Source organism: Marmota flaviventris, chromosome 1 (assembly GCF_047511675.1).
Source record: "Marmota flaviventris isolate mMarFla1 chromosome 1, mMarFla1.hap1, whole genome shotgun sequence".
NCBI classification, from domain to species: domain Eukaryota; kingdom Metazoa; phylum Chordata; class Mammalia; order Rodentia; family Sciuridae; genus Marmota; species Marmota flaviventris.
Window position 1 is genome coordinate 191,387,313 of NC_092498.1, and position 24,336 is coordinate 191,411,648.

At 40.6% G+C, this 24,336-nt stretch overlaps 1 protein-coding gene across 2 annotated transcripts in view; it reads right to left on the minus strand.

The window, feature by feature from the left end:
- Osbpl10 (oxysterol binding protein like 10) overlaps positions 1–24,336 on the minus strand; it is a 266,818-nt gene that overhangs the window by 120,843 nt on the left and 121,639 nt on the right. Inside the window, exon 4 of one of the 2 annotated variants that reach the window (XM_027932422.3) lies at positions 13,151–13,342. The exons of the other annotated variant lie outside the window; for it this stretch is intronic. Within the exon in view, the coding sequence (XP_027788223.1) occupies positions 13,151–13,342 (192 nt within the window). The remainder of the gene's footprint in view (positions 1–13,150; positions 13,343–24,336) is intronic. 2 annotated transcript variants of the gene reach the window in all.

A 24,336-nucleotide genomic window follows, 5' to 3' on the forward strand; every position in this document is an offset into this window, starting at 1 on the left:
GTCCTTTTCACTGTGAAATCAAGTTCTAACTTGAAGTCAAGACCAAAGCATCTTTGAGCTAGTGACCCAGCCTGATGCCTTTATTTCACAGATGGGAATAAAGGTCGAAGGATTTGCCCAAGGTTCACACAGTAGTTCGTAGGCCCAGGACACAGACCCGATTCCTCACATGGGTCTCAACCAGCCTTGTAAGCCATGCTACGTTTTTCTTTTTTGTAGTGGAGATTAAACCTAGGGGTGCTTAACCACTGAGCCACATCCCCAGCCCTTTTTATATTTTTAGAGAGGGTCATGCTAAGTTGCTGAGGTTAGCTATGAACTTGCGTTCATCCTGCCTCAGCCTCCCAAGCCTCTGGGATTAGAGGCATGCACCACTGCATCCAGCACAACCCATACTAGTTCATTTATTATCTCATGCACTAGAGAAATTTTTTTCTTCTATAAAACTGCACATGCAACAAAGTATTGAATGTTACGTGAAAACCTTAGAAATTTCTGTTGTTGCCTTTAACACCAACCAGAGCCTTGAAATTACACATAAAGAAATCTGTGGCACATGCTATGATCACTGTTCCTGCCCTAATACTATCTAGCAATTGAGGCAAAATAGGGCAAGGGAGGAGACAGAGTGCAGGTACATATGGCTTTTGTGCACTTGGTTCAGAGTCAGGGCTCCAGGGTGGACCTCCCGAGGCTCCAGCTCTAGCACAGCTACTTCTGCTGGCATGAACCTGGACATGTGGCTTGGCCCCACTAAGCTTCAAGGTCCTTGTGTGTTCAATGGGAAAGAAACCTACCTCACAGTATATACAGACACGTTAGCATTTAGTACACCTGAGCTTTTCTTCAGTTGCACATCTATATACCAAATCTACCATGCAAACCAAGAATCCAGACACAGCAAGCGCACACACACACACACACACACTGGGTCTTTGTCACCACCCGCAGCTTAAATAATAAGCTTAAGCCTGAGTCTCTGTTCAAGTGTCTGGTCCCATCCACCAACCTATCCTCAAAGCCTCTCTTGGTTTAGAGCAAAGGTTAGAAGGCAGATACCCCCAGCCCACTCAATGTAACCCTATTTGTAAATAGCATCTTTGCAGATATGTTAGTTAAGATGAAGTTATTTGAGGTCAGCATGGCCCTAAATCCAATAACTGGGGGCCTTACTAGAACAGGGACAGACACCCAAGGAGAAGCCAGAAATTGGGGTGAGGCACCAAAGATTGCCAGAAATCACTAGCAGCTAGGGGAGAGACTTGGAATACATCATGCTCTGAGCTTGTAGAAGGAACCAACCTTGCCACCCCTTTGATTTTACTAGACTACAGAACTATGCAAATAGATTTCCATTGTTTAAGGCACTCAGTTCATTGTTGTGGCAATGCCAGCAGACTCTCATAGTCTCAAAACCTGGAAGAAAAAGATCAAGGAAGGGACACAGGACCATTCAAGCTATACTGGTACACATAAAAACTCAAAAATGGCTTATTAGAGGTATTTTCAAAACTCCTTTGATACTGTTCCCATTGAGGGATAGGGCCTCTGTCCCTCCCCCGCCCCCCGGAATCTTGGCAGATTCTGTATGAACCATAAAATACAGCCGAAGTTGACAATATGCTAGTTTCCTGACCCAGGTTTTAAGATACTAGCAACTATGTGTTCTATTCCAGAACACTTGTTCCTGGGGTCCTGAGCTACCACATAAGAAATCTGAGAGCTACCGCACTAGAGTAGTCTGTGTGGAGGCCCTGAGACTATAGGCAGACAGGGAGACACCCTCAACTCTGGCTGTGCCTGCCTTCAGGAATCCCCCAGAACCCATGGGGCAGAGACAGGGGCTCCTGCACCCCTACCCCAATTGCTGATTCCTAAACAAAATAAAAAATGTTGCAGTTTTAAGCTGACATGTTTGGGGGTGTTATGTTATGCATGATAATCAGGGCAGTTTTTGATGCTCAACTTCTAATACTAAAGTAGAAGCAGAAGCTGTTACACCTTAAAAAGACTAGAAAAAAATTCAGATCAAAGCAATAAGAAATGATTACAGCCCTGACAGGGCAACTTGGAGAGGTGGCTAGTTATGAAAACTGTGGTATTTAACATGCAGTCTTATACTTCAGCATTTGCTGGAGGTCGGGGATGGGGAATCACCAGAGTACCCTATTCTGCTGAAAACAGAACATGACAACTGGGTTTCAAAATAAAAAATCTGTCATATCATGAAAAAACATAACACTGGGAAAAAACATAACACCCTCTGCAGACATCACCCAGATTAAGATTACAGAACAAAAGGACCAAGGGTGGCTTGTGTGCCACAGGATGAGGTTCACCAACTTCTCTCCTAGTCCACTCCCTCGACATCCAACAGTTATTACATTGAGGCCTCAGAACTTGTGAATAAAAGCTCCTTGTATTCAATCACCACATGAGGTAAAAACAGGCAGAATAATCTTCCGTGTTATTGCAATACAAAATAACTTTCCACTTAGCTCCTGAGTACAAGCTTCAAAGGCAACTGAACCACGAGTTTTCTGTAAGCAACCCTGAGGAAGAAGGGTTTGGAAGGCACAGATTCAGTGTGCTCTGGATGCTGAGTCCTAATGGGGGGACTCTTCAGGATCCTGGTGACTTGTAGAGCCCAGAGCATACAGGTCCACATAGAAGGTCAGTCTACACGGTGGGCTCACCCTCTAGTGAATTCCTATTGCCATTCCTATCACCAGTGAACCACACAACTGTCATGTTCGTCACCTAGATTATCAGGTCCATGGACAAAAGCCAGGTTATATGCATCATTCCATTCTCCATATTAGACCAGCTCTGGACCCACCCATGAGCAGACAGTAGCCATGTATGGTAGGACTGGTGATAAACTCCCTGAGCTTTCCAGAAATGAGCCGAGGGGACCTCAAGGAATAGACATGGGCAGTAAGACTACAAGGAGAAGAAAAGTTCAGGGTGCTTGGGAAGGTTAGTTCACTAGTGTCAACATGGCTGAGCCATGATGCTCAGATATTTGGTCACACATTCCAGATGTTATTGGGAGGGTGTTTCTTAGACGATATTAATATTTAAATTGGTGGACCCTGAGTAAAGCAGATGGCCCTCCATAATTTGAATAGGTCTTGTCAATCAGTTAAGGCCTAAGCAGAACAAGACTGACCTTCAAGTAAGAAAATTTTTTCCAGCAGGTACCTTCACACTTGAACTACAGCATGGACTGCCAGATCAGCTGGTAGATTTTCTACTTGCCAACTTCCATAATTAGGCGAACCAATTCCTTAAACCAACCAGTCACTCTGTATGTACACGTATCCTTATTGGTTCCATTTCTCTGGAGAATCCTAACTAATGCAACTCCATAGCAACCCTCACAACTTCATACGATGACTAGAAGACACCAGTTTGTGACTTGGTTGCTTACACTCTGTTGGCATCAATTTCACCTCTTGGCCTCTGCCTAGTTCCCATTCATACTCCCCAAAGGGGCAGTCAATCTCACTTCAACCACATGGCCCTCCTCAGAGTTCTAAGATCACCTCAAATCCAGCAGCTGGCCTGGAACACTATGTAGAGACATCTGGTTTGATCAGCTGTGGTCAGGTTGGTGGAGTCACAAGAACAAAACTCAATAAACTGGTCATAATTAGCTACTTGAGCCTCCCTCTCCTCTTTTAGTCACTAGTGACCAGGGCAGGAAGTGCTCAGACTGCCAGAGGTTGCTAGCAGGCCCTCTCAGGTATAAATCATGACCCTGTACATACGGGCCAATTAACCGAAACTCCCATGTTTTGCAGAGTACACAGCACTTGGGATTGGACAGCCCTTGTGTTCAGGGAAGGACAGAGTCTGCAACTGGGAGATTGGCTCCTCCATTCAACTAGTGTTAGAGGCTGGGAAGGCTCCACAAAGAGGTGGAGGCTGGAGAGAAAGAGGATTGCTGGAGGCTGCCCCTGGGTACCACATCCCCTTCTCTGCCTGTCCAGCAGGAGAAGTCAGAAGGTAGATTGCAGCAGCTTTGGGGCCTTTCCATTCTTTTAGGCAGCAACCTGGCACGTTTGGGAATCTGTAATGACCTGCACCTACTTTTGCCACCCTCTGACAGCCACTTTTACTCCCATCATCCGTCAACATGAAAAGCCAGCTGGATATTTCCACTTACCATACATGTGACATGACTTGGCCAAGGACAGGAACTGAGATTACTGGTCTGAATGCTATAAAAGCTGCCATGTTCTGGTGACTTGCTCAAGTAAATAAATTCATTAAGACTTCACTGGGGTATGACATGTACCAGGCGGCAGGAGGAAGGGTACAGAGATCAAGTGCATCAGACAACACTTTCAGGAGAACAAGGCAGCCCTGGTCCTGAAAGCTGCCACCACTCTAGTCCCCACCTCTGATGTGACAGTAGTATCTAGTCATCTACATGAACTGAGGGGTCCAAGTCCCGCAACCATTTGGCCAGGATCAACCACCTCATGTGTTTGACTCTCATTTTGATGTCTCTTGGCCTTAACTTAGCAAAGCTATAATCCCCATGTACTTGAACATGACCCTAGATGCTTCTGCCAGAGATTTTGGAGATACAATTCAAATTAGAAATCAATTGACTTTAAATAAGGGAGATTACCTTGACAGTCTGTGTGGGCCTAGTTCACTGACGGCTGTAAGTACAGAGCCGAGGCTTCCTGGAGATTGTGTCTGTAGATAATACCACTATGGCTGCCCAATAGGTTCTAGAACCATCTTGGACAGTCCCACAACTGGGTAAACCAATTCCCTGCAGCAAGATTCTTGTTGTGCAGCCTTTCCTTAGCCACAAGGATACATCCCAAAACCCCCAGTGGATGCCTGAAACTGGAAAGAACCAAATTCCATGTTTTTTCCTGTAGTCTCTGTAGCATACAGTACTAGTGCCATGGTCAACCTGAGTTCCCAAGTTTTATGACCTGGTGCCTACGTTGTGTCATTACTCTTGCATTTGGGGTCATTATTAAAATGAGAGTTGCTTGAACATAAGAGCTGCAGTACCTCAACAGTCGATCTGCTAACGGGGATAGCCTACTAGGCAGCTATCATTCACAGTATGGATACACCAGACAAAGGGATGATTCACATCCCTGGTGCACATTTTACAACATTCATATTTCTGGAATTTTCCATTTAATGTTTTCAGATTATAGTCAAACTCAACATGGGAACTGCAAAAAAGTCAAGTTGTGGGCAGGGAGTTAGGCTGAACCCTGCTGATATACTTCTCTTTGCCTCAGCCTCTTTATTCCTCAGTTTTCCATCTATAAGATGGGAACAATGAGAGGACCCATCAAGGCTGACTTGATGATAATGCAGGTAAAACCACTGGGCCAAGATCCTGACACACAGTACGATCCCAACAATAAGAAACAGCTTTGCTCACGTTATAGAGGCTATGAACACTGATTATTTAGCCAGCTCTTTCACCACTGAGACCAAAATACCAAAGAAGGAAAAGTATTTGGGGCTCACGGTTTCTGATGTCTCGTCCAAGGACAGCCAACTCCACTGCTATGGCCCCGAAGTGAGGCAAAATATCATGGCAAAGGGATGTGGCAGAGGAAAGCAGGTCAGGGCATGACAATCAGGAAGCAGAGAGACTAAGCTTGGTTCACCAGGGACATATATATATATACACACACACACACATCCCAATGCATGTCCAACTGCTCCAGCATCGTTTTCTGACAACACTATCTTTCCTCCAGGGAAATGAATTTGCACATTTCCCCAAAAATCAATTAGAAATTTTTATGGATATACTTCTGGGTTCCCCATTCTGCTCCATTTATCTTCCACTAGTACCACATGATTACAATTACTGTAATTATAAAATGCATCTTGAAATTGGGTAGACTAATTCCTCTTATTTTGCCCCACCCATCCACCCCCAAGCTAGCTATTCTAGTTCTTTTATCTTTCCATATATATTTCATAATCTTGTCTATATGTACAAGAAGATTTCTTGGAGTTTGGAACATTGAGTTAAAACTGTATAAGATAGAGAATTGACTTTCCTATGATGCCGAGTTTTTCAATTCATGAAAAACACTAGGTTGATTTATTTAAGTCTTTGATGTATTTCATCAGAATCTTGTAGTTTCCAGCATGTACACCAGGTGTATGTTTTGTTAGTTGCTTAAGTTTATGATTTTCATTGGAATAAAATGTAAAGGTGAAAATATATATCCCAAAGGCATGCCCCCAGTGTTCCACCTCCTCTAGCCACACCCTACCCGCATAGTTACCACACAGTTAATTTCCATCAGTAGACTGGGTTATGAGAGCCTTAATTAGCACAATCATTTCACCTTTAAACTTTCTTGCATTGTCTCATTCCTGTACTATTAAGATTTAGATATGTAGGTGTCACCCTAACACTAAAGGAGCTATGACTTTGAGAAAGGAGCTGATAGATTAGTGGGGAAATGGGAATATAGCTCAGTTGGTAGAGTGCCTACCTCACATGCACACAGCCCTGGGTTCAATCCTCAGCACCACCACCAAAAGAAAAAAAAAAAACCCCACACATACCAGAGGTATTTGCTAAAACAGGTAGACTTGAAGCATACCCAGCACTGAGAGAACACACCTAGGCATGCTGGGGCTGAAGTGGAAGGTAGCCACCATTTGTGTATCATACAGCTGTGTATCAAAACAGTGCTGTTTTGGGGCCATAACTCACAAGTATATGCATCAAGGTTAGAAACTCCTTCCTTACAAAGACTTTCAACCAAGTCTTCAGAGAAGTGTTTCCCAATGGTTACGATTCTCTTTGGGAAATCACTCAAGTTTTTAATTGAGCACCTAACTATATGATATAGTGCTATACTAAGGGCAGGAAAATAAATAGGTTAAAAACAAAAGAAAAACTTTCAACATCTAACTCTTCTTCCTCCACCTAAACAAGTAAATACATAATTTCTAAACATTACAAAATAGAAGAAAAAAGCCTAGTCAGAATAAACAGGATTAGAAAAGAACTTTTGAGAAATAAGGGATAAAAGTGGGAAAAGAATTTGCATTACAGCCAGCTTAGATAAAGAAAAGAACACTCAGTGAGTAGAAACTTATGGACATTTTTGGTGTTCTGGAAGAGGCAGTTACTTTTGTGATTGAGCATGCACTTGGCCACCTCCACCTCCCACATCCCACCCAGCCTTCCCCACAAGCAGGATGAGGGCCTCCTCCCAGGACAGCAACTCAAGAGAAGAGGGACAAAGGAAGCCATTATCTCAGTGTTCTCTTTTGTTCACCTGATATACTGTTGGTTAACGCCAAAGTCAATGGCCCTCAAATTGTGCTCTCAGGATCCCAAGCTGTTCTGCAGATTGTATAGCTATTTGTTTCACATTTTACAGATGCAAAGGATTGCAATGGGGGGTCATAAATCCTCACTATTCCAGCCAACTTGTTTCATGATCAATAAATGCCCATTTTGTTTTCTAAAGTAATAAAATGCCACTTTTACCCGTTTTGACATTGTAAGGATCTGTGATATTTTTATTTGAAAATAACACTCCTTTAAAAACATTTGGAGAAGATCATCTTTAACTATCTCCACATCACAATTTTTGAAAACTGAAGTCTGGAGCCAACATACACCAAGAGATGGCAAATTGCTACCAGGAATACATGCTATCGTTACTTGTTATCAATTATTCAAAAAAGTGAATGGGAGGATTAATTCTGGGCATTTTTAAGAAATCATCACTGTTTGCACAAAGGATAAATGCACTTGCTATACTAAATGTGGTTTCCCTGGTGATGGGGTGGTCTGTATTCAATGCCACCAGTGCAGATCACTACCTTAAAATTGATCACCTAATAAAATTCATTAGGGAGGTAGTTTACAGTTACTGCTTCCATAGCAGAGGCCGTCCATGAATCAAAGTTTCTGATCAGACATTTACTATGGCTGTGTGTGAACCATGATCCAATCAGACCATCCTGAGTCAATATCCATTTATAAAGATGGCAACTTAATTAAAGGATCTTCCCTGTGTATGTGTATCAAGTAAATATGACATTGCAATTACATGAAGAAACATATAAATTCACATAGCTGGAGCCACATAAACACATCTCCTCCATAAATTAGTCTCCATAAAAGGTTTGTTTAAAACCACATTAAAATTATATTACCCTAACACAGTTTCCCTACCCAGTATAAACCAGTAGAACCGACAGCTCTTTCTTCCATAGTATGTGTGCCTGGAAGCAAAATATATAAGAATTCTAAGAAGTTTAAAACAACTCTAATTTGCCAATAAATCACCAGAAGCTTAATTAAATCCAGATTTATGCGCTGCACACACTCATTTCCATTCAACAGCACGACCTTTTCTCCCATCAAGCTACAAAAATCCAAAGTCTCCCTACTGAATTAAGTGTGATTTTTTTTAAAGTCTCAAATGTCACAACTAAAAAAAGTCCTTAGTGTACACACTCACATACATGCACATGCACATGTTTGGGTTATAATTTTTCAGAAAGCAAACAATTTCATGAAAATTACACTGTCCTTGTATCAATTGAACTTGTATCTATTTAAATGTGAGCTGCACGAAAAACCTGTCATGAGGATTAGAAATTTAAAAGTCAAAATGCCAAAAAAAATGATACAGCGAATGTCATACATTTCCATCATCACATGCTTAAATAGTTGGAGTCAAATTCATTTTTTAAAAAATAGATTCTTTTTATACAACAATTCCATGGTGCACACAGAGGTTCATGCCAATATCACTTTTGTCCCTGGTCACACAGTCATCTGGCTGTACAGTCAGTCACCAATGCTACCAGATAAGACCCAATGAACCCGACAACCCTCAAAAGCATCGCCAGGTTGCTTCTCTTACAGTTCATTCAGTTACGTGAGCAGTTCTAAAGTGCCTCCATATTCCATTTTTAAAATGCTCCAACAGCTACAGAATGGACCCTTAGATTAATCTGTTCAACCAGCATGTCTAGCAATCATGCTGGGGCTGGAAGAAGAAAGGATAGATGTGGCCTTTAACAAAAAACTCCAGTGGCTGGCACAAAGAAGGTGCTCAATTAATACCTGAAGAATGGATGCAGGGGTGCATGAGTGAGCAAGTTCACACTCTAGGGCAGTGCTATCCAAGAGAAATAAAGCAAGCCAAACGTGAGACATGTACACAACTTAGTTTTCTAGTTGCACAATTTAAAAAAGGTAGAAAGAGATGCCATGATTTTTAGTTTTCATTAACTGAACAAATCACTTCCACATTATCAGTGGAAATACTAAGGTTGTTAAAAATGTTAACATTTTACCCTGTTTTATACTAACTTTTTAAAATTTAGTGTGCTTTTTATATTTAGAGCATAGCTTCATTCGGACTGTTCACATTTCAAGAACTCATTGGCCCCATGTAACTGGTGGTTACTCTTTGTGGAAAATAAAGAAATGGAACATTTCCATCATGACAAGGTTCCACTTGGGGTGTATCCCACTGGGTAGTAAAGGACACACAGAATTAAGGAGGAGCATGGAGACCAGGGAAGCCTCAGAGTGTACAAACTACAAAAGGCCCCCTTTGCAGAATAAGGGGCTTGACCTTTATCCTGGTGACAACAGGGAATCAAAAAGATGTTGATAGAAGATGCTTTCACACACTTAGGAAGTTGGTTTCCTGGAAACAGTAAAGAATGAAATAGAAGGGAGACTGGCAATGGCCATGAAGATGTTAGACTGAGAGATATTTCTGAAGTCAGAATCAGGAGTAACCAGTGCTTTGAGAACAGATCTGTACATCAGGACCAGTCTCCAATGAACTGTCTTCTAGTGCAGGATGATATATATAAAATAGAAATGCAGTTTGAATAATTTAAATTTTATGAAAAATAACAACGTGTGACCCTTTATTCTGAGATTATATGCCTTCGAGGAGGGGCATTTATGAAACAGTGATAGTCATATCACCGCTTTTAAAAATATTCTTGCTGCATAACTTTGTAACACTTTGTGGTTTCCCATATCTAGTTTACAAGGTAAGATCCAAACTTTGAGGAACTGCTGTTTTACCTGGAGATTTTTTAAATGGACATAGGATCTCTCATGTGTAGATTACTCTGCATATTCATTGTTTCATGTGTTCTTGTCCATGTAGTAGCACCACTGACATGACGTCTTAAATTGCTATGGTTATTATCTTACGTTGTTGTTTACATAGTCATTCCTATAATATATTGAATTGGACCTATGACCTTGTAAGAGGGTTATCAAAATTCTTATATTTAATTCCATAGTTTCCACAAGAGACTGTTCCAATAGGGACTATATGGGCGAATGGCAATGCAGTTTTCTGTTTGGCTTTTATTATACATCACTAAATTGTCGTGATGTATGATACTGCCAACATTTCTGAACACCCCAACCAATAATAGGCTATAATTAACTCTCAACTTCATCAACAATGTTCTTAGCTTTTGTTTCTCAAATACTATGAGGACGTACAGACTCCTCACGAAATTGAATCCCTTGAACTCCTCTCAACTGCCTCCTATGAGGACTTTGGGTTCTGACCTTTGGTATCTCAATTCTTCATATTTTAGACAGTAACCACTTTATCTTTTAAGCTGTCCCATTATTTTCAGCCATGCTGTGGCATTCCATTTAATATTTATTCTATTGCCTTTGGTTGGGCTATTTTTCTTTTATTCTCCTGATCTTCAGGCACATTTGTCTTGTATATGATGACTTTCTCCATTGCTTCAGTGGTCATAAGTTTATCTTCCCTATACAGCTGGGTTAAAAATGCTATTCCATTTTCTTCTAGTTATATTGTAGATAAACACAGTGGAACTTAATTTCAGAGTATGAAGACCTTTTAATAAGTGCAGGACTTTCTGATCGGGGTGAGATTTGCTCAGGTTATTCCCAAGGTGGATCTGGCCATCTCATAAAATGATAGCTACCCTTCTCCAATGTGGGATCACAATGGACATGATAACCAAGAACCAGAACCTTCAACTCCTTGTATGGGAGCTCAGCACCCTAAAGTTCTCTTGACTGCCAATACTTACATCTCAAAAAGTCTCCCCTAAAATTTTCAGCAAGAAAGGTCATCAATACATAAAAGCAATCTGAAGACACATACTGTCACCCAAAGGTGCAAAAACCAATTGCTACGAAGTCACTTATTTTTTAAATAATTCCATGAGAAGCTTCAATATGACCCCCATAGGCAGAAAGAGCAAAAACAATGCAAAAGAAAAAAAGCAGTATATACATAATCATTTATGAAATTTAGATCACAGCATAGAGATAATTTTTTACATACCTATAAATGTAGCAAAAAAAAAATTCAGAGGTAAATTCACGTAAAGGTGACAGTAGTTTCCTATAGGGAGGTAAGCTTATAGGCAACTTTTACTTTTGTCCTTTACATCTCTTTTTATAATATAGACTTATACTATATACCTCACAAAGCAAAGGCATAACCATTATAAGATAATTAAACATATTTATACACATGCGCAAATACCTTCTTTTAAAAGCTTGACTTTTTAAATGGAGATAGAGAAGATTGGGCTGTATATTAAACAATAAAGTGCCCCCAATTTTTTTTAGGCCTCAGCTTACAGATCAGCATAATCACAGACTCTAGAGAATGTAAAGAATCCCTCATATCTAATAAATATATTTGAAAGTTCATGTTAAGATTATGATCAAAAGACTTGTAAAAGAAACTTCAATGAGGTATGCATAAAAAAGTTCAATTGTGTAAAAAGATAAATACTGATGCATTCACCGGCAATGATAAAATGATACATTTAGTCTTTCTTTAAAATTCTCTGGCCAAAAAATATGAAAAAATAAAAACAAAGTTGAAACTGAAGTTGGGCGATTTGAAATTTTTCCACTAATTTTCCTTAACTGTTTTTGAAAAGGTGCTGTGAAAAAAAAAAAACTCATGGGTACAATCATTCATATCAAGAAAAAAATACCTTTAATGTGTGTCTCCAGACTTGATTCAGAAGATTTTTTTTATTTCCTACCCTGGGCCAGAATCGGGCCAAGACAGCCAGCCGTCAGAGCATTGCCTGGCTCATGTCATTTTAAAAAAACAGAACAGTGAGGAGGAAAGATACAAAGTACATTTTATGCACATATGAAAATGTCACACATGACCCCCTTTTGGACAATTAATATGGATTAATAATTAAACAGTTTTAGAGATACGCTGCTGACTCAGGCAACAGCCAGACCCTGGTCTGAGATCCCATTCTCCTGTGAGATATAGAGGGAGGCTCCACTACCTTCTATAAGGTGACAACAAGCTGCCAGGGCACAAAAGGGGCAAAAAGCCTCCATACTCTAGAGTTGGGACCAACATCATTTTAGATGGTCTGTTCTCCACAATGGTTGCAAAGGAATGTATGAATATTATGGATCTGGTATCCCCAAACTGATGACTTCCAGAATTTCACAAGTAAAAAGAAAAGACAATCTCATGTTGCTTTTATAAAGCAGTTAAAGAGCTTCGTGGGTAAATCACAAGATATCCTCCCATTCCCCTCCCACCCAGAGGCTGGTAAAGCCAGCTTTGTTTTACAGAAGCAGAAACTGAGGTTCAGATCTATTAAAAGACTTGCTCTTAAATGACAGTCTTCTGACTTTAAGGACAGTGTTCTCTTCACCATCCAACACACCTGAGTGTCTGCGGGCAGGGCAGAACAGAGGGGAGATTAGCTCCATGTTGAACACTCCCAAGTTTCCAAACACCTGGAACTACTTCCTGGGTCTCCAAGATTTTGCACCATCTCATCTTTGCTAGGAGTGGCGACTTTGTAACCGACAGTACTGGGGTGCACCCACATTTCTGTGGGCTTGCTTTCTCTGCTGAGCTACACCAGACATCTCTTAACAACTTGCTTAACCTAAGCAGCAAACTTTTGTTTTTTTAAATAAAAACCAGGAGGATAGTCATGGCCTTGTGGCTGGGAGGTTGACCGCTGGTCCTTTTTGAGGGTGGGGGGTAAATCAAGTTGATCCAAAGGAAGAGCAGTTGGCAGAGCTAAGGTGGATGAGTTCCCAACTCCCAGGGGCCACTTAACTTCATAGGAGAGCAAAGCCTACCTCTCTGACTTCGTGAAGTTGGCCGGAATACTGACTCTTGGCTCTTCGGGCAGCTGCAGGCGACTTGTGATGCATGACTGTGACAACACCGGGGGCCCCAGCACTGAGGTGTCTCTGGCTACAGGGAGACGCAGAATTGGGTGTTCCATGGGGAAGCAAAGTGAGACTTCGGCTTCGGGAGCTTGGAGTACTCTAGAATAAGCAACAGGGGTCAAAACTCAACAACTGATCTGCAAAACATGACCAAGGGTTGCCTTCTATTTGTCTGGGGCCTCTTAATCTTCCCCTTTACCCGATTAGAAGGATGAGGCACTGGGCGGGTGTAACAGCGCCACATGCCCAAACAGGACAGATGCTCACATAATTTCCATCAACTGATCTGCTCCCATCCCTTGCTCTTTCTCCTGTCCTATGCTATGGCCATGAAGAGCTATTGAAAATGCCCCCAGGTTCTAAGGGCTAGTGCTTTCTTTATTTCCTCTTCTTGGAATGCCCTTCCCCTCCTGGCTGGCAAACTTCCATTGAACCTTCAAGACTCAGCTCCGTATTCCCTGCTCTGGACGGCCTCTCCCTGCTGTTACTGGACTGCAACAAGATCATCCTTATTGTCCAGAGACTATCAGATTTGTTCACTCTCATCTTGATATCTCCCAAGGCCTAGCAGACAATAATTGTTTAAGTACTTAAATGTTTGCTACATGAAGGAGTACACCAAGCTATCCACCCACTTTTTTTTTGTCAGTCTAGGTGTTATAGTTTGTGTAAAGTGTCCCCCAAAATCTCATGTGTGAGACAATGCAAGGTGGCTTAGAAATGAAATGATTGGGTTAAGGCTCAACCCATGCCTTTGGGGTATTTATTTTGTATCTGACAAGTGGAGTCTGCTCTCTGCTTTCTGATGTGAGCCACTTCCCTCCACCACCCTCTTCCACCATGATGTTCTGCCTCACCTCAAGCCCGGAGGAATAAAGTTGGCCATCTATACACCGAGACCTCTGAAACCATGACACCCCCCCCCCACAATAAACTTTTCCTCCTCTAAAATTGCTCTCCATTGGGTCTTTTAGTCATGGCAATGAAAAAGCTGACTAACACACCAGGGCTTACATTTCAATCTATAGTATCATGTCAACCAAATTCCAATTTGGTCAAATTCCAATTTGATGGCATCTCAACTTATGAATTCTTATGAATTTTTCAACAACTGCACTGCCAAGCACAGAACCCAAATGGGTCAAAGATTAAGAGGAACAAAAGCACTAGAAGAAAATGTATAGCCATGGAATAAGGAAGGCTTAACACTTTGAAACCCAAAGGCCAGAACAAAGGTAAATTTGATTATCTAAAACTTGAAACTTCTGCAAGGAAAAGGACCACTACCACCACCAATAGAGTCGAGTGATAAACTAGTAAAAACTGTGGATCTACAAATCTTTATTAAGTGGACAGTTCAGAAAACAAAGAGGGCTTACACCATACAAGAAATACATTTAACTATATTCATAGGGTAAATGTAAATACATTTAGACACCATCTTTTTCTTTGTGGTTCTGAGGATTGAACCCAGAAACACTCTACTACTGAGCTACATCCCCATCCCTTTTTATTTTTAGAGACAGGTCTCACTAAATTGCTGAGGCTGGCCTTGAACTTGTGATCTTCCCGTCTCCGCCTCCTGAGTGGCTGGGATCACAGGCATGAACCACTGAACCCACCTAGACAAAATCTTTTACCCAAAAGATTGGCAAAATTTCAAGCATCTCAGTGCACAATCCATCAACAGGGCTACAGAGAAATGAGTTTGTGAAAGCTGGCAGACCTGGCGGGGTGGGGGGAATCTGGCAGACCCAACCCAGCTGCAGATGTACTCACCTGGAGATATGTCCTACAGACATGCTATACCTGGATGCAGTGCCACGTGTACCAAATAGTCACTACAATAGTATGTTTAATGACAAAGAATGGTAACCTGAATGTCCACCACTGTGGAACAGGTTAAATAAATGATGGTATACCTGCATTTTGGAATACCACCAAGCTGTAAGAGAATACTCAAAAGTTCTCAATCAACCTCTAAGCTATACAGTTCAAATGCAAGAAGTGAGGTGCAGAATCACGGTACTATGCAAAGTTCTGTGTCAAATGTGGAATGTAACTCCTTTCGCTTTTAAAATCATTTGTTTGAAACAGATACTCTGGAAGGATACACATAAAACTAATAAAGTTGCTGCTTATTTGTGGAGAAGCAGGGGATAAGAGGTTATGGGGGGAGAACATCTCTACTGTACAGCTTTTTAGATTTTCATTAAAATTAAAAATTTCATTAAAATTCAGACAATTTAATACTGCATAAAATTCACATTCTAATTGTTCCTATGCTTCATTTAGCTTGAGAAAAGGCAGTTGAATTGTATGTAAAAATCATGCTGGGTGTTACATTTACAGAATACCTCTTATGTGCCTAGCAGAATCCTACTGTGAAATGTTAAAGAAAAAAAAAAAAAGATGTATGGGATGGTTTTCCCTATAGCTGTTTATAACTTGACAACATAAGACACACAGTCACATACACACACTGAATATGCAAGATAGTAATACGACGTTAATTTGGCAACAAATGTCAAAAAAGTGAGGAAGAAAGCCAGTGATCTCGGCTCAGAAACACATTCCAGGAGAAGACCAAAGCCTGCCTAGGATTTGGGATAAGAAACAAGACAGAAGAACACAAGCCAGACTGTGGTTATTCAAAGTAGTCTTGGCCTCAGGCCTCTGGCAACGGCAGTTTTAAAAACTATTAAACATTAACAGTTCATTGTTTTATTAAAAAAATCACTAAGATAGGGGAGTACAGTGGGAAACCCAAGTAGAAGTCAGAATTCTGGGATATTCTGAAAAGCCACAACCATTTGTGAAGGTTCTCTGGATTTGGTTTACCACATAACTAACAGGAATAGAGATACAGATGGGAACCTGGGTGCAGCTTTTTAAATAAGCGCATGGGTAGCTAATTGGAGAAATGTGTGGTACCAGAATTACATCCATCTCGATCACAATGAGCTTCAACAGCCATCTACTCTCAGCCTCAATCCTTTCGGAGTGCAAAAAAGTAAAGAGGCTATTTCCCTAATCCTTTAATAACAGTAAATTTGCCCAAGTATTAAGAGTCCACTGAAATACATTTTGAGTGTTTGAAAGGCTTATTGCTATCCAACAAAAGGCAGAGATTTTTCACCGGGCTTGGAAGCTAAACAGACAAGTTTCATTTCCCCATCTCTACTGGGTTCTAGCCACGTGACCTTGGGTGAGTTCTTTAAGCTTTCTCATTAAGCATCAATTTCCTAATCTTTAAAAGATGTATAATATTGACCCTTAAAAGCCATCATGAAGATTAAATTAGATCATGCCCATAGAATGCTTAGCACAGAATCTGACACACAGGGGCTGCCCAGCCAAAGTTAAGTTTGTTTATATCACTTAAAACTTGATCAATAAAGGTCTTATTGATTTTTAAAATGTTAAGAAGTTGCTTAGCACAGAAAAAAAAAATCATAGCAGCCACTAACCTTATTTTCTATAGGATCAAAGTGGTGATAAATCCCAAAATATAATTTAATATTTACATGGTCAGAGATTACATATCAAGACTGCAGGAAAAATCTCACACCCCTCCCCCTCTCTCCAGCTCCTTTCCCAATCCCCCACTCTAAATTCTGAGTAGAAATGAAGACCCATCAAAAAATCAGAGGAAGACAGCTATGGTCATAGACACCTTTGCCTGCAGCATATTACCATGAATGGCAATAAATCAAGAAATTCACCTAAATTATTCCACTGAGACTGTCTAACCCCATGATCATTACTTAATGGCTGTCATTTGAATTCACAAGCAGTACATTTGAGTCAAAAAAACCTTTAATTTTCCATTAACCGTAGGAGTCTCACGGTTTAATTCACGCCCGTGCATTCTCTCAGGATAAATGTGAGCAAAAAAGTCTTGCTCTTGGTAAATCCCACAGTTAATCAGGAGAAAAAGTGACACTAGGCAGCCAATTGCAACTTCTACAAATGAGCAGGCTGTCTAAGACCTCCAGGCTTTGTTTTTAGAATTGTGCTTGGATGTCAAAATCCTATTCTTGCTACTAATTTAAAATAAAATATTAACAAGAGTCTGAGGAACAACATGGAAGCGTTTAGTTCCAAATATTTACTTTGGTGGGGGCGACTTGAAATGCTATGTGTGCCATCTGCAGAAGATTCTGAATAAAGATTAACAGTTTCTTCATCCCCTACCCAGGAAGACAGTCCCTTCATGCTGCTATCAGACTCATCTGGCCATATGTCCTCCCCTGGGTAAATGCCTGACCAAGAGGGGACAGTGACAAAGGTGGGAGCAGAGAGGACAAGATGGCACTGGGCCTGTCCAGGCATCCTATTGTCAGGGGCCTCAGGGACTTTCCTTGCACTCTTCAATGGACCCCTCCACTTTCCAAGTTGCAAAGAAGCAACAAAACTCATACTCTACCTACTGACCAAAACTGGCATGAAGGAAAGGCAGAGCAATCACTAGGAAGATTATGTCTAATCACAGTCATCAGGCCAACAAGCCTGGGAGACAGAAGTGTCATCTAAGAAGGCTCAGAGCAAGACGCACTGACTATCTAAATGCTTCCACAGAGGAGCCATCTAGCTCTGAGAGCATGCTTTCTCAGGTCAGCTGCCTACGTTCAAATCCAGGTTTTAGCGCCTGCAAACTGAGCTACCTAGTAAAGGAACATGGGTGTTTTCATTGCTAAGTTCAACATTCCCTATCTCATTGAGTTGCTAGAGAATAAGAGAGCAAATACACAAAGCATGGAGAAGTATAGGCGAATGGTTAAGTATCGTGCAAGTCGAATTCATGGCCCTAAGAGCCAACACTGCCATAGACTCAAGTTAAAAAAGAATCCTCAGTACTCAACACTTGCTTCAGAGAAAAAAAGAAGTGCATTTAAAATACGATCTAATTTTAAGAAGCATGTTCTAGAAAGCAAAATGCCTACAGACTGCTACAAAAGATCAATTTAAGAAAGTAAGTTTCCTAGTATTTGGAGTAACAAAGTCCCAAATAGAAAAGATTATCAGCTGATCCCAAGAACCTCTTAAAACATATCAGGAGTTGTAATTGCCTAGTTAGAATTAAAAAGCTAAAAGGGAATAAGGGAGCTTTAATATCTTAAATATACATCTGTGGTAACCATACTGCTGCAGAAAACTTTTCTGACAACTAATTGTAACCATATTCAAATGACATTTAATTTGGAGTGCATTTTCCTCATTTCCTTGAATTCTTTCTCAGCAAGAAAAAAAAAAAAGATGTGGTATTTCAGAATAACATATCCCAAAGGGGGGAGGGGCCTTACACAAACCAAACCAGTCTATGTATTTTGAAGAACAATTTTTACCATTTCGTTACATTCATTTCCTTCTCCTCTTTAAAAAAAGAAAATTAGTGTGCCATTTCTAAATATTTGAAGGCTAAACACAAATTGTGACTTATTTCTTTTCTTCCAAAGGTGAACATGCCTCAGAAACAATATGGAAAAGTATAGCAGCTTTTAAAAATAGAATAATGGGAGCCTTAAAAATTAAGAATTTCATTTTCCTGGTAGTCAACATCTAAATAAAATGTAGACTGGTTTTTAAATGAATCCATTCCAATACTCTACTTAACAGTGTCACATCGACCTTCTTGCTGCAATGCTTTTTGTGCTTTCTAATTTTCTGTTATTTCAAGCTTAAAACAGACTTAAAGTAGAAATAAAATTGTTTTGAATTGGGACATTTTCCAAGTTCATTTTCATGATTAACTTTGCACAGTCATTTTTTAGCCCTCCTTTTCAAATTTCTATCTTCTTCTAGAAGTAGTTTCGACTTTAAGTTACCTAGCCTAGATTTCTTCCATTGTCACTTGCATACCTTAAATATTTTTCACTAGCTTTGGACCAGTACCCTCTTAAGGGACACATGCATGCAAGTGTGTGCAAATGAAAAATAGTATTCCCAATCTCTGGCCTGCTTCTAAATAAATCCATGACTACACATGTAAATGCCAAATCTTTGAAAAAAAATCCATGCAAGCAAAAGCATGTAGTTCTATTTCCTACAAATAGAGGAAATGGAAGCATTTTCAGCTTACTTCCTGCTATCATTTTCAGGCTCTGCTCCACCTACCATCCCCCGTAAATTTTGAGACTCTTTTCTAAAGCTAATCCAACATTCAAGAATCTCTAGCCTTTTTCAGGCCAGCTCCATGGTCTCATCTGCACTGAAAGCACTGGCCTTGTGCACCTGGCCTCCTTATCCCACACCATGTCTTCTCCCCATTTCCGAGGTCCACCAGAAGCAGTGAAGTGCGATTTCACCACCTTCCACTCTGAGCTTTGCAATGCCCCTCAAAACCATTGGCAAGGACCTTGCAATCCCCAGTACCAAGACTCCTTTTAGATGCTTTATTCTGAAAGCAAAGTCTTCCTCCTCATACTGACAAACTCGATTCCATTTCGCCTGCTGTAGAACTATAAAAATCTTAAGAGCTAGCCAGGAGCAATGGCACACACCTGCAAATCCCAGCAGCTCAGGAGGCTGAGGCAGAAGGATAATGAGTTCAAAGACAGCCTCAGCAGTTTCGCAAGGCCCTAAGCAACTCCATGAGACTGTCTCTAAATAAACCATAAAAAGGGCTGGGGATGTGGCTCAGTGGTTAAGTGCCCCTGGGTTCAATCTCTAGCACCCCCCCCCAAAAAAAAAAAACTTCCATTTAAGAGCCAAAAGGAAACTCAGATCTTACCTTCAGATTCTACAATAGTCCTTTCCTTTAATCTAAGGATATTATTAAGCTCCCAAATGTAAACACATCATACAAAGATAGAGTCCAAATTACAGGTTTCATTCAAAACTCAAAACAGCCTCACTGGTGATTCAGCCCCTCCAGTTGCCCCTTTCCAAACAAATAAAGGGCTACCCATCTAGCATGTGAAGTAACTGATTAAGAGGGAAAGCTGATATGCGTTAGACACATTCACCTTGCTTCATACCTAAAAATTCAATCCAGTCACCTATCCTGAGAACATACACATAACACTCCTTTGAAAGCAAAGCAAATGTGTACTTGCATTGAAATACTCTTGGAATTGCTGATCCCCAAAGGAAGTAATTCTACTTTGTGGATGTTGTTTATGAACAATATGATACTGAGACCTTTTTACTGCTGGCTTGATATTATAATGAGGAAAAGTTGTGAAAACAGATGTTTAAGGGACTTAACTAGGTTAGACACAAAAACCTAGAACACTTCTTACCGAAGTTTTAATTTTATTCCTTTTAGTCTTAGGAAAAAGAGGAGATTCACACTATCATGTATTTTTATTGGCACTAGCCAGTGAAATGGACAATGATGAAGAAGGAGGATGGGAAGCAAAGCAACAAAGTGCCGTTGACTATAGATGTAATTGTTTTACTAGAAGAAAACTAATGAGCCCAGCAAGGTTGCCAGATATATGATGAGTTTAGAAAAGCTAATAGCATTTCTTTGTATCATCAATAACCAAATTATAACAAAAATATCCTTTGCAATAGCATTAAAAACTATGATGTGCTGGCATTAATCCAATAAGGTATACACAAAGCCTTATGGAGGGAAAACGTTTAATCTATGAAAAGAAATCAATAATTAGGAAAACAGCCAGGTGCCGTGGTGCTCCCAACAGCTCTGGAGGCTGAGGCAGGAGGACTAAGTTCAAAGCCAGCCTCAGGAACTGAGAGAGGCCCTAAGTAATTCAGAAAGACCCCATCTCTAAAATATAAAAATGCGTTGGGGATGTGGCTCAGTGGTTAAGTGTTCCTGGATTCAATCCTTGGCACCAAAACAAAGGAGTAAAAATACATGATACATGAACAATAACAATGTTATATAAATGTCAGTTTGTGCCCAAAATATTTATACTTATTCTAATAAAAATTCTAGTGGGATTTTTTTTCTTGCAATTCAAGCTATTTATAAAATATAAATGAAGGAATAAGAGGTTCACAACAGGCCAAGTTAATTTTTTAAGAAGAGGGAAAGGGAAGGTCTCACCCCACCAGACAGTTATTAAAGCCACAGCAAAAATACACATACTCACGTGCATGCTCTGATCTAATTAACTATCCCTATAATACATGTGTTTTATATGTGTATACATGCACTTACAATCTATTTACTTTTTTTCTTGTGTAGTGCAGTGCAGGTGATCAAACTTAGGGCCTCACACATTCTAGCAAGCATTCTACCTCCAAGCTTCATCCCCAGCCCTCAATTCATACATTTAAATCCTAACCCCAGAGTGGAGGCCATTGGTCATGAGAGTGCACCATCTCACTATAGGCGAATCACTCAGCTCCACATCTGAGGCCCAAAAAAGGTTACCACTGATCCTCACAGTACAGGGTAACTGATTACTTAATTAACCTTTTGGGAAAAGTTACTTTTAACATCAAGGTCCCATGGAGCATACTAATTTCTCAATACTTAGACAATAAGCTCATTAGGACTAAGACATAGTGTTAACACTTAAGTTTTTAATGGTTTTTCATCATTTGCTCATAATCACAGGAGTGATGCTTGATGCACAGCATATCTACAGATGTCAAAGATGACAGCACTCGATGCATTCCATCCCCAGTCCCGTCTCCATGTGTTATGGCCTCCCCCAGAGGATAACCTCCCCCAGGCCAGGGACCGTCTATACCCAGCCATGCATACTCCTTGGAACCTGTTACTGGGCCTCACCTTGCAAATTCCACAAACATAATCAATACTTAGAAATGAATGCCCCCACCTGCCCCCACATCAATCTTAACCACTATCCCTTCCCTGGAGACTTCCATTTTAAAATGTCAACACTGAGTCATTGGTGTCTCCTTTTTCAAGAAGGCAGAAGAGTCTGGAAAAAGGCACAACACCCTCACTAATTATACATGAAAAATATGAAATGCCCTCAAAACAACGTGGTACAACATCAACCAACACACATTCAGAGGTCAAAGAATATTTAATGGACACCTACCATGTGTCGGGTACTGCCTGAGATAATAGAAATACAATAAGCAAAACCCGCGAATATCCCCGCCTCATGGAAATGACTTTCTAGTGAGGAAAAAGGGGACTTTCTCACTAAAAATGGTGAGGCAAAAGAGTAAGCCATAGCTATCCAGGGAGGAGCTCAACACCTACAAAGGCTTTGGAGGACGAGTCCGCCATGTGTGTTTGAGCCAGATGGACGGTAAGATAAAGTTGGAAGTACTCCAGGCATAGAGGAGGCATCAAGGTCAACGACAATGAATGGGAGCCTTCTCGGTGGCCCACGCCCTTTAATGCCAGTGGCTTATGAGGACGAGACAGGATGATCCCGAGTTCAAAGCCAGCCTCAGCAACTTGGTGAGGCCCTAAACAACCCAGGGAGACCCCGTCTCTAAATAAAAGATGAAAAAGGTGGTGGGGAGCAAGACAAGGGCCTCTTGCCAGCTAAGCACGTGCTCTACCAGTGACTTACAACCCCAGCCCCCAGTTCCTGAATTAGAAGTTACAAATACCACATAAGCCAGAACACCCCTGAGGGTTTTTATGCTCAGAATGACAAGCAATCCTGAACAATGGGTTCCAGGAAGCTTTCTCCTCAGGGTCACATTCAGATATTAAACTGTGATGTGTGTCCAATTTATATACATCTATACATGGCACGTGTCATCTCTACCGGATAGTTTTCATTATAAAATTATATTACTATTGCCCTGAAGATGGGCATCTCATGATTTATTCCATTCTCTTTCTTTTCATATCTTCATAGAATCGAAGAAGATACTTTATACCAGAAACGAATCACAAAACGGAAAATGCGTACACATGCCAAGGAGTTCCACAGATGCTCACCCTACAACATGAGGAAAGAAGTGCCTAGTTTTTTGGTTAAATTTGTCTCCCAAAAAGTTAAGCCAACCACAGGGATGAAAGTCCAGTATGATCCTAAGATGGATCATTTTAAGAAGCAAATTTGAGTTTCTTAAAAATCAATAACTAATCTGACAGAAGTGTTCTTATCTACTTAGGGATCATTACCTCCTTCCCAAATGCTCAGGCACCAAAGTATGGGAGCTCAAAAGGGCACTCCAACTTGTTTCAAAATTTCTCATGCTTTTAAAAAAAAATAAATAAATAACACGTGACCATCAACATGCCCAAGCTGTAGAGCCCTACAGAATCTATGAATAAATCCTACTAATTACTATTCCAAGCTTTGTGTTGCTGATGCAGGTAAGAGGGAGATGAGAGATTTGCTAATGACTCAGGCAGTCTCGATAGATGTACCTGGTGGTGGGGGGAGCCATAGGAGGTGACAGAAACCTTACAAATCTATGCCTTAATGAGGTCATTTTCCTCAGAACACTGTATTGACCAGAATCTTGGAAGCTCTTGCTATTTGCATCTACTTTACTGCTTCGCTTTTTATATGTCTGACACACACAGTGTACCAAACAGCTACAATCAAACCCTAATTCACCTAAGGAACTTCTTACCAATGCAGGAATAAACTAAGTTGACAGGCTTATGCTAACACCGAGTTAGGCTTAATTTAAAACACAAATCCAAGACAATCTAAAGTCCTTTAAGAATCCTATTATCCAGATACAGGACTAGATGAGTCTACAGAGCTAATAAGATTCATTTTCATACTTATTTTGCTTTCTTCCAATTTCTTATTCACAAAGAACCCAATCTACTCTCAGATGTCTTCCTTTTTCCCCAAGGAATTCAAGACAGGAAATTTTTCGAACTAGGTATGGTATAAGGACTAAGCCCTTGTCATTCCCATTGATGACATTTGCAGTCCTAGCACGTCATATGAATATCCAGCAAGGATAGATAGCCTGTGGGACTCAACATGGGTATTGATAATTTCCATGCAAAAAGTGTGTGGATGGGCGAGAAGATGTCTGACCATCTTCTATGTGAAGGTGTTTTCGTTGCCCAATGTCAGGGCCAGGCAGCAGAATTAGAAAATCTGTAGGAGATGCTCTCAATGCCTTAGTTTAACCAACCAATTGGACTTCCCCTACTTGCCATCATTTCCATTCGACCTCCAGATCATCCCACACAGGGGCCACCTGCCTAT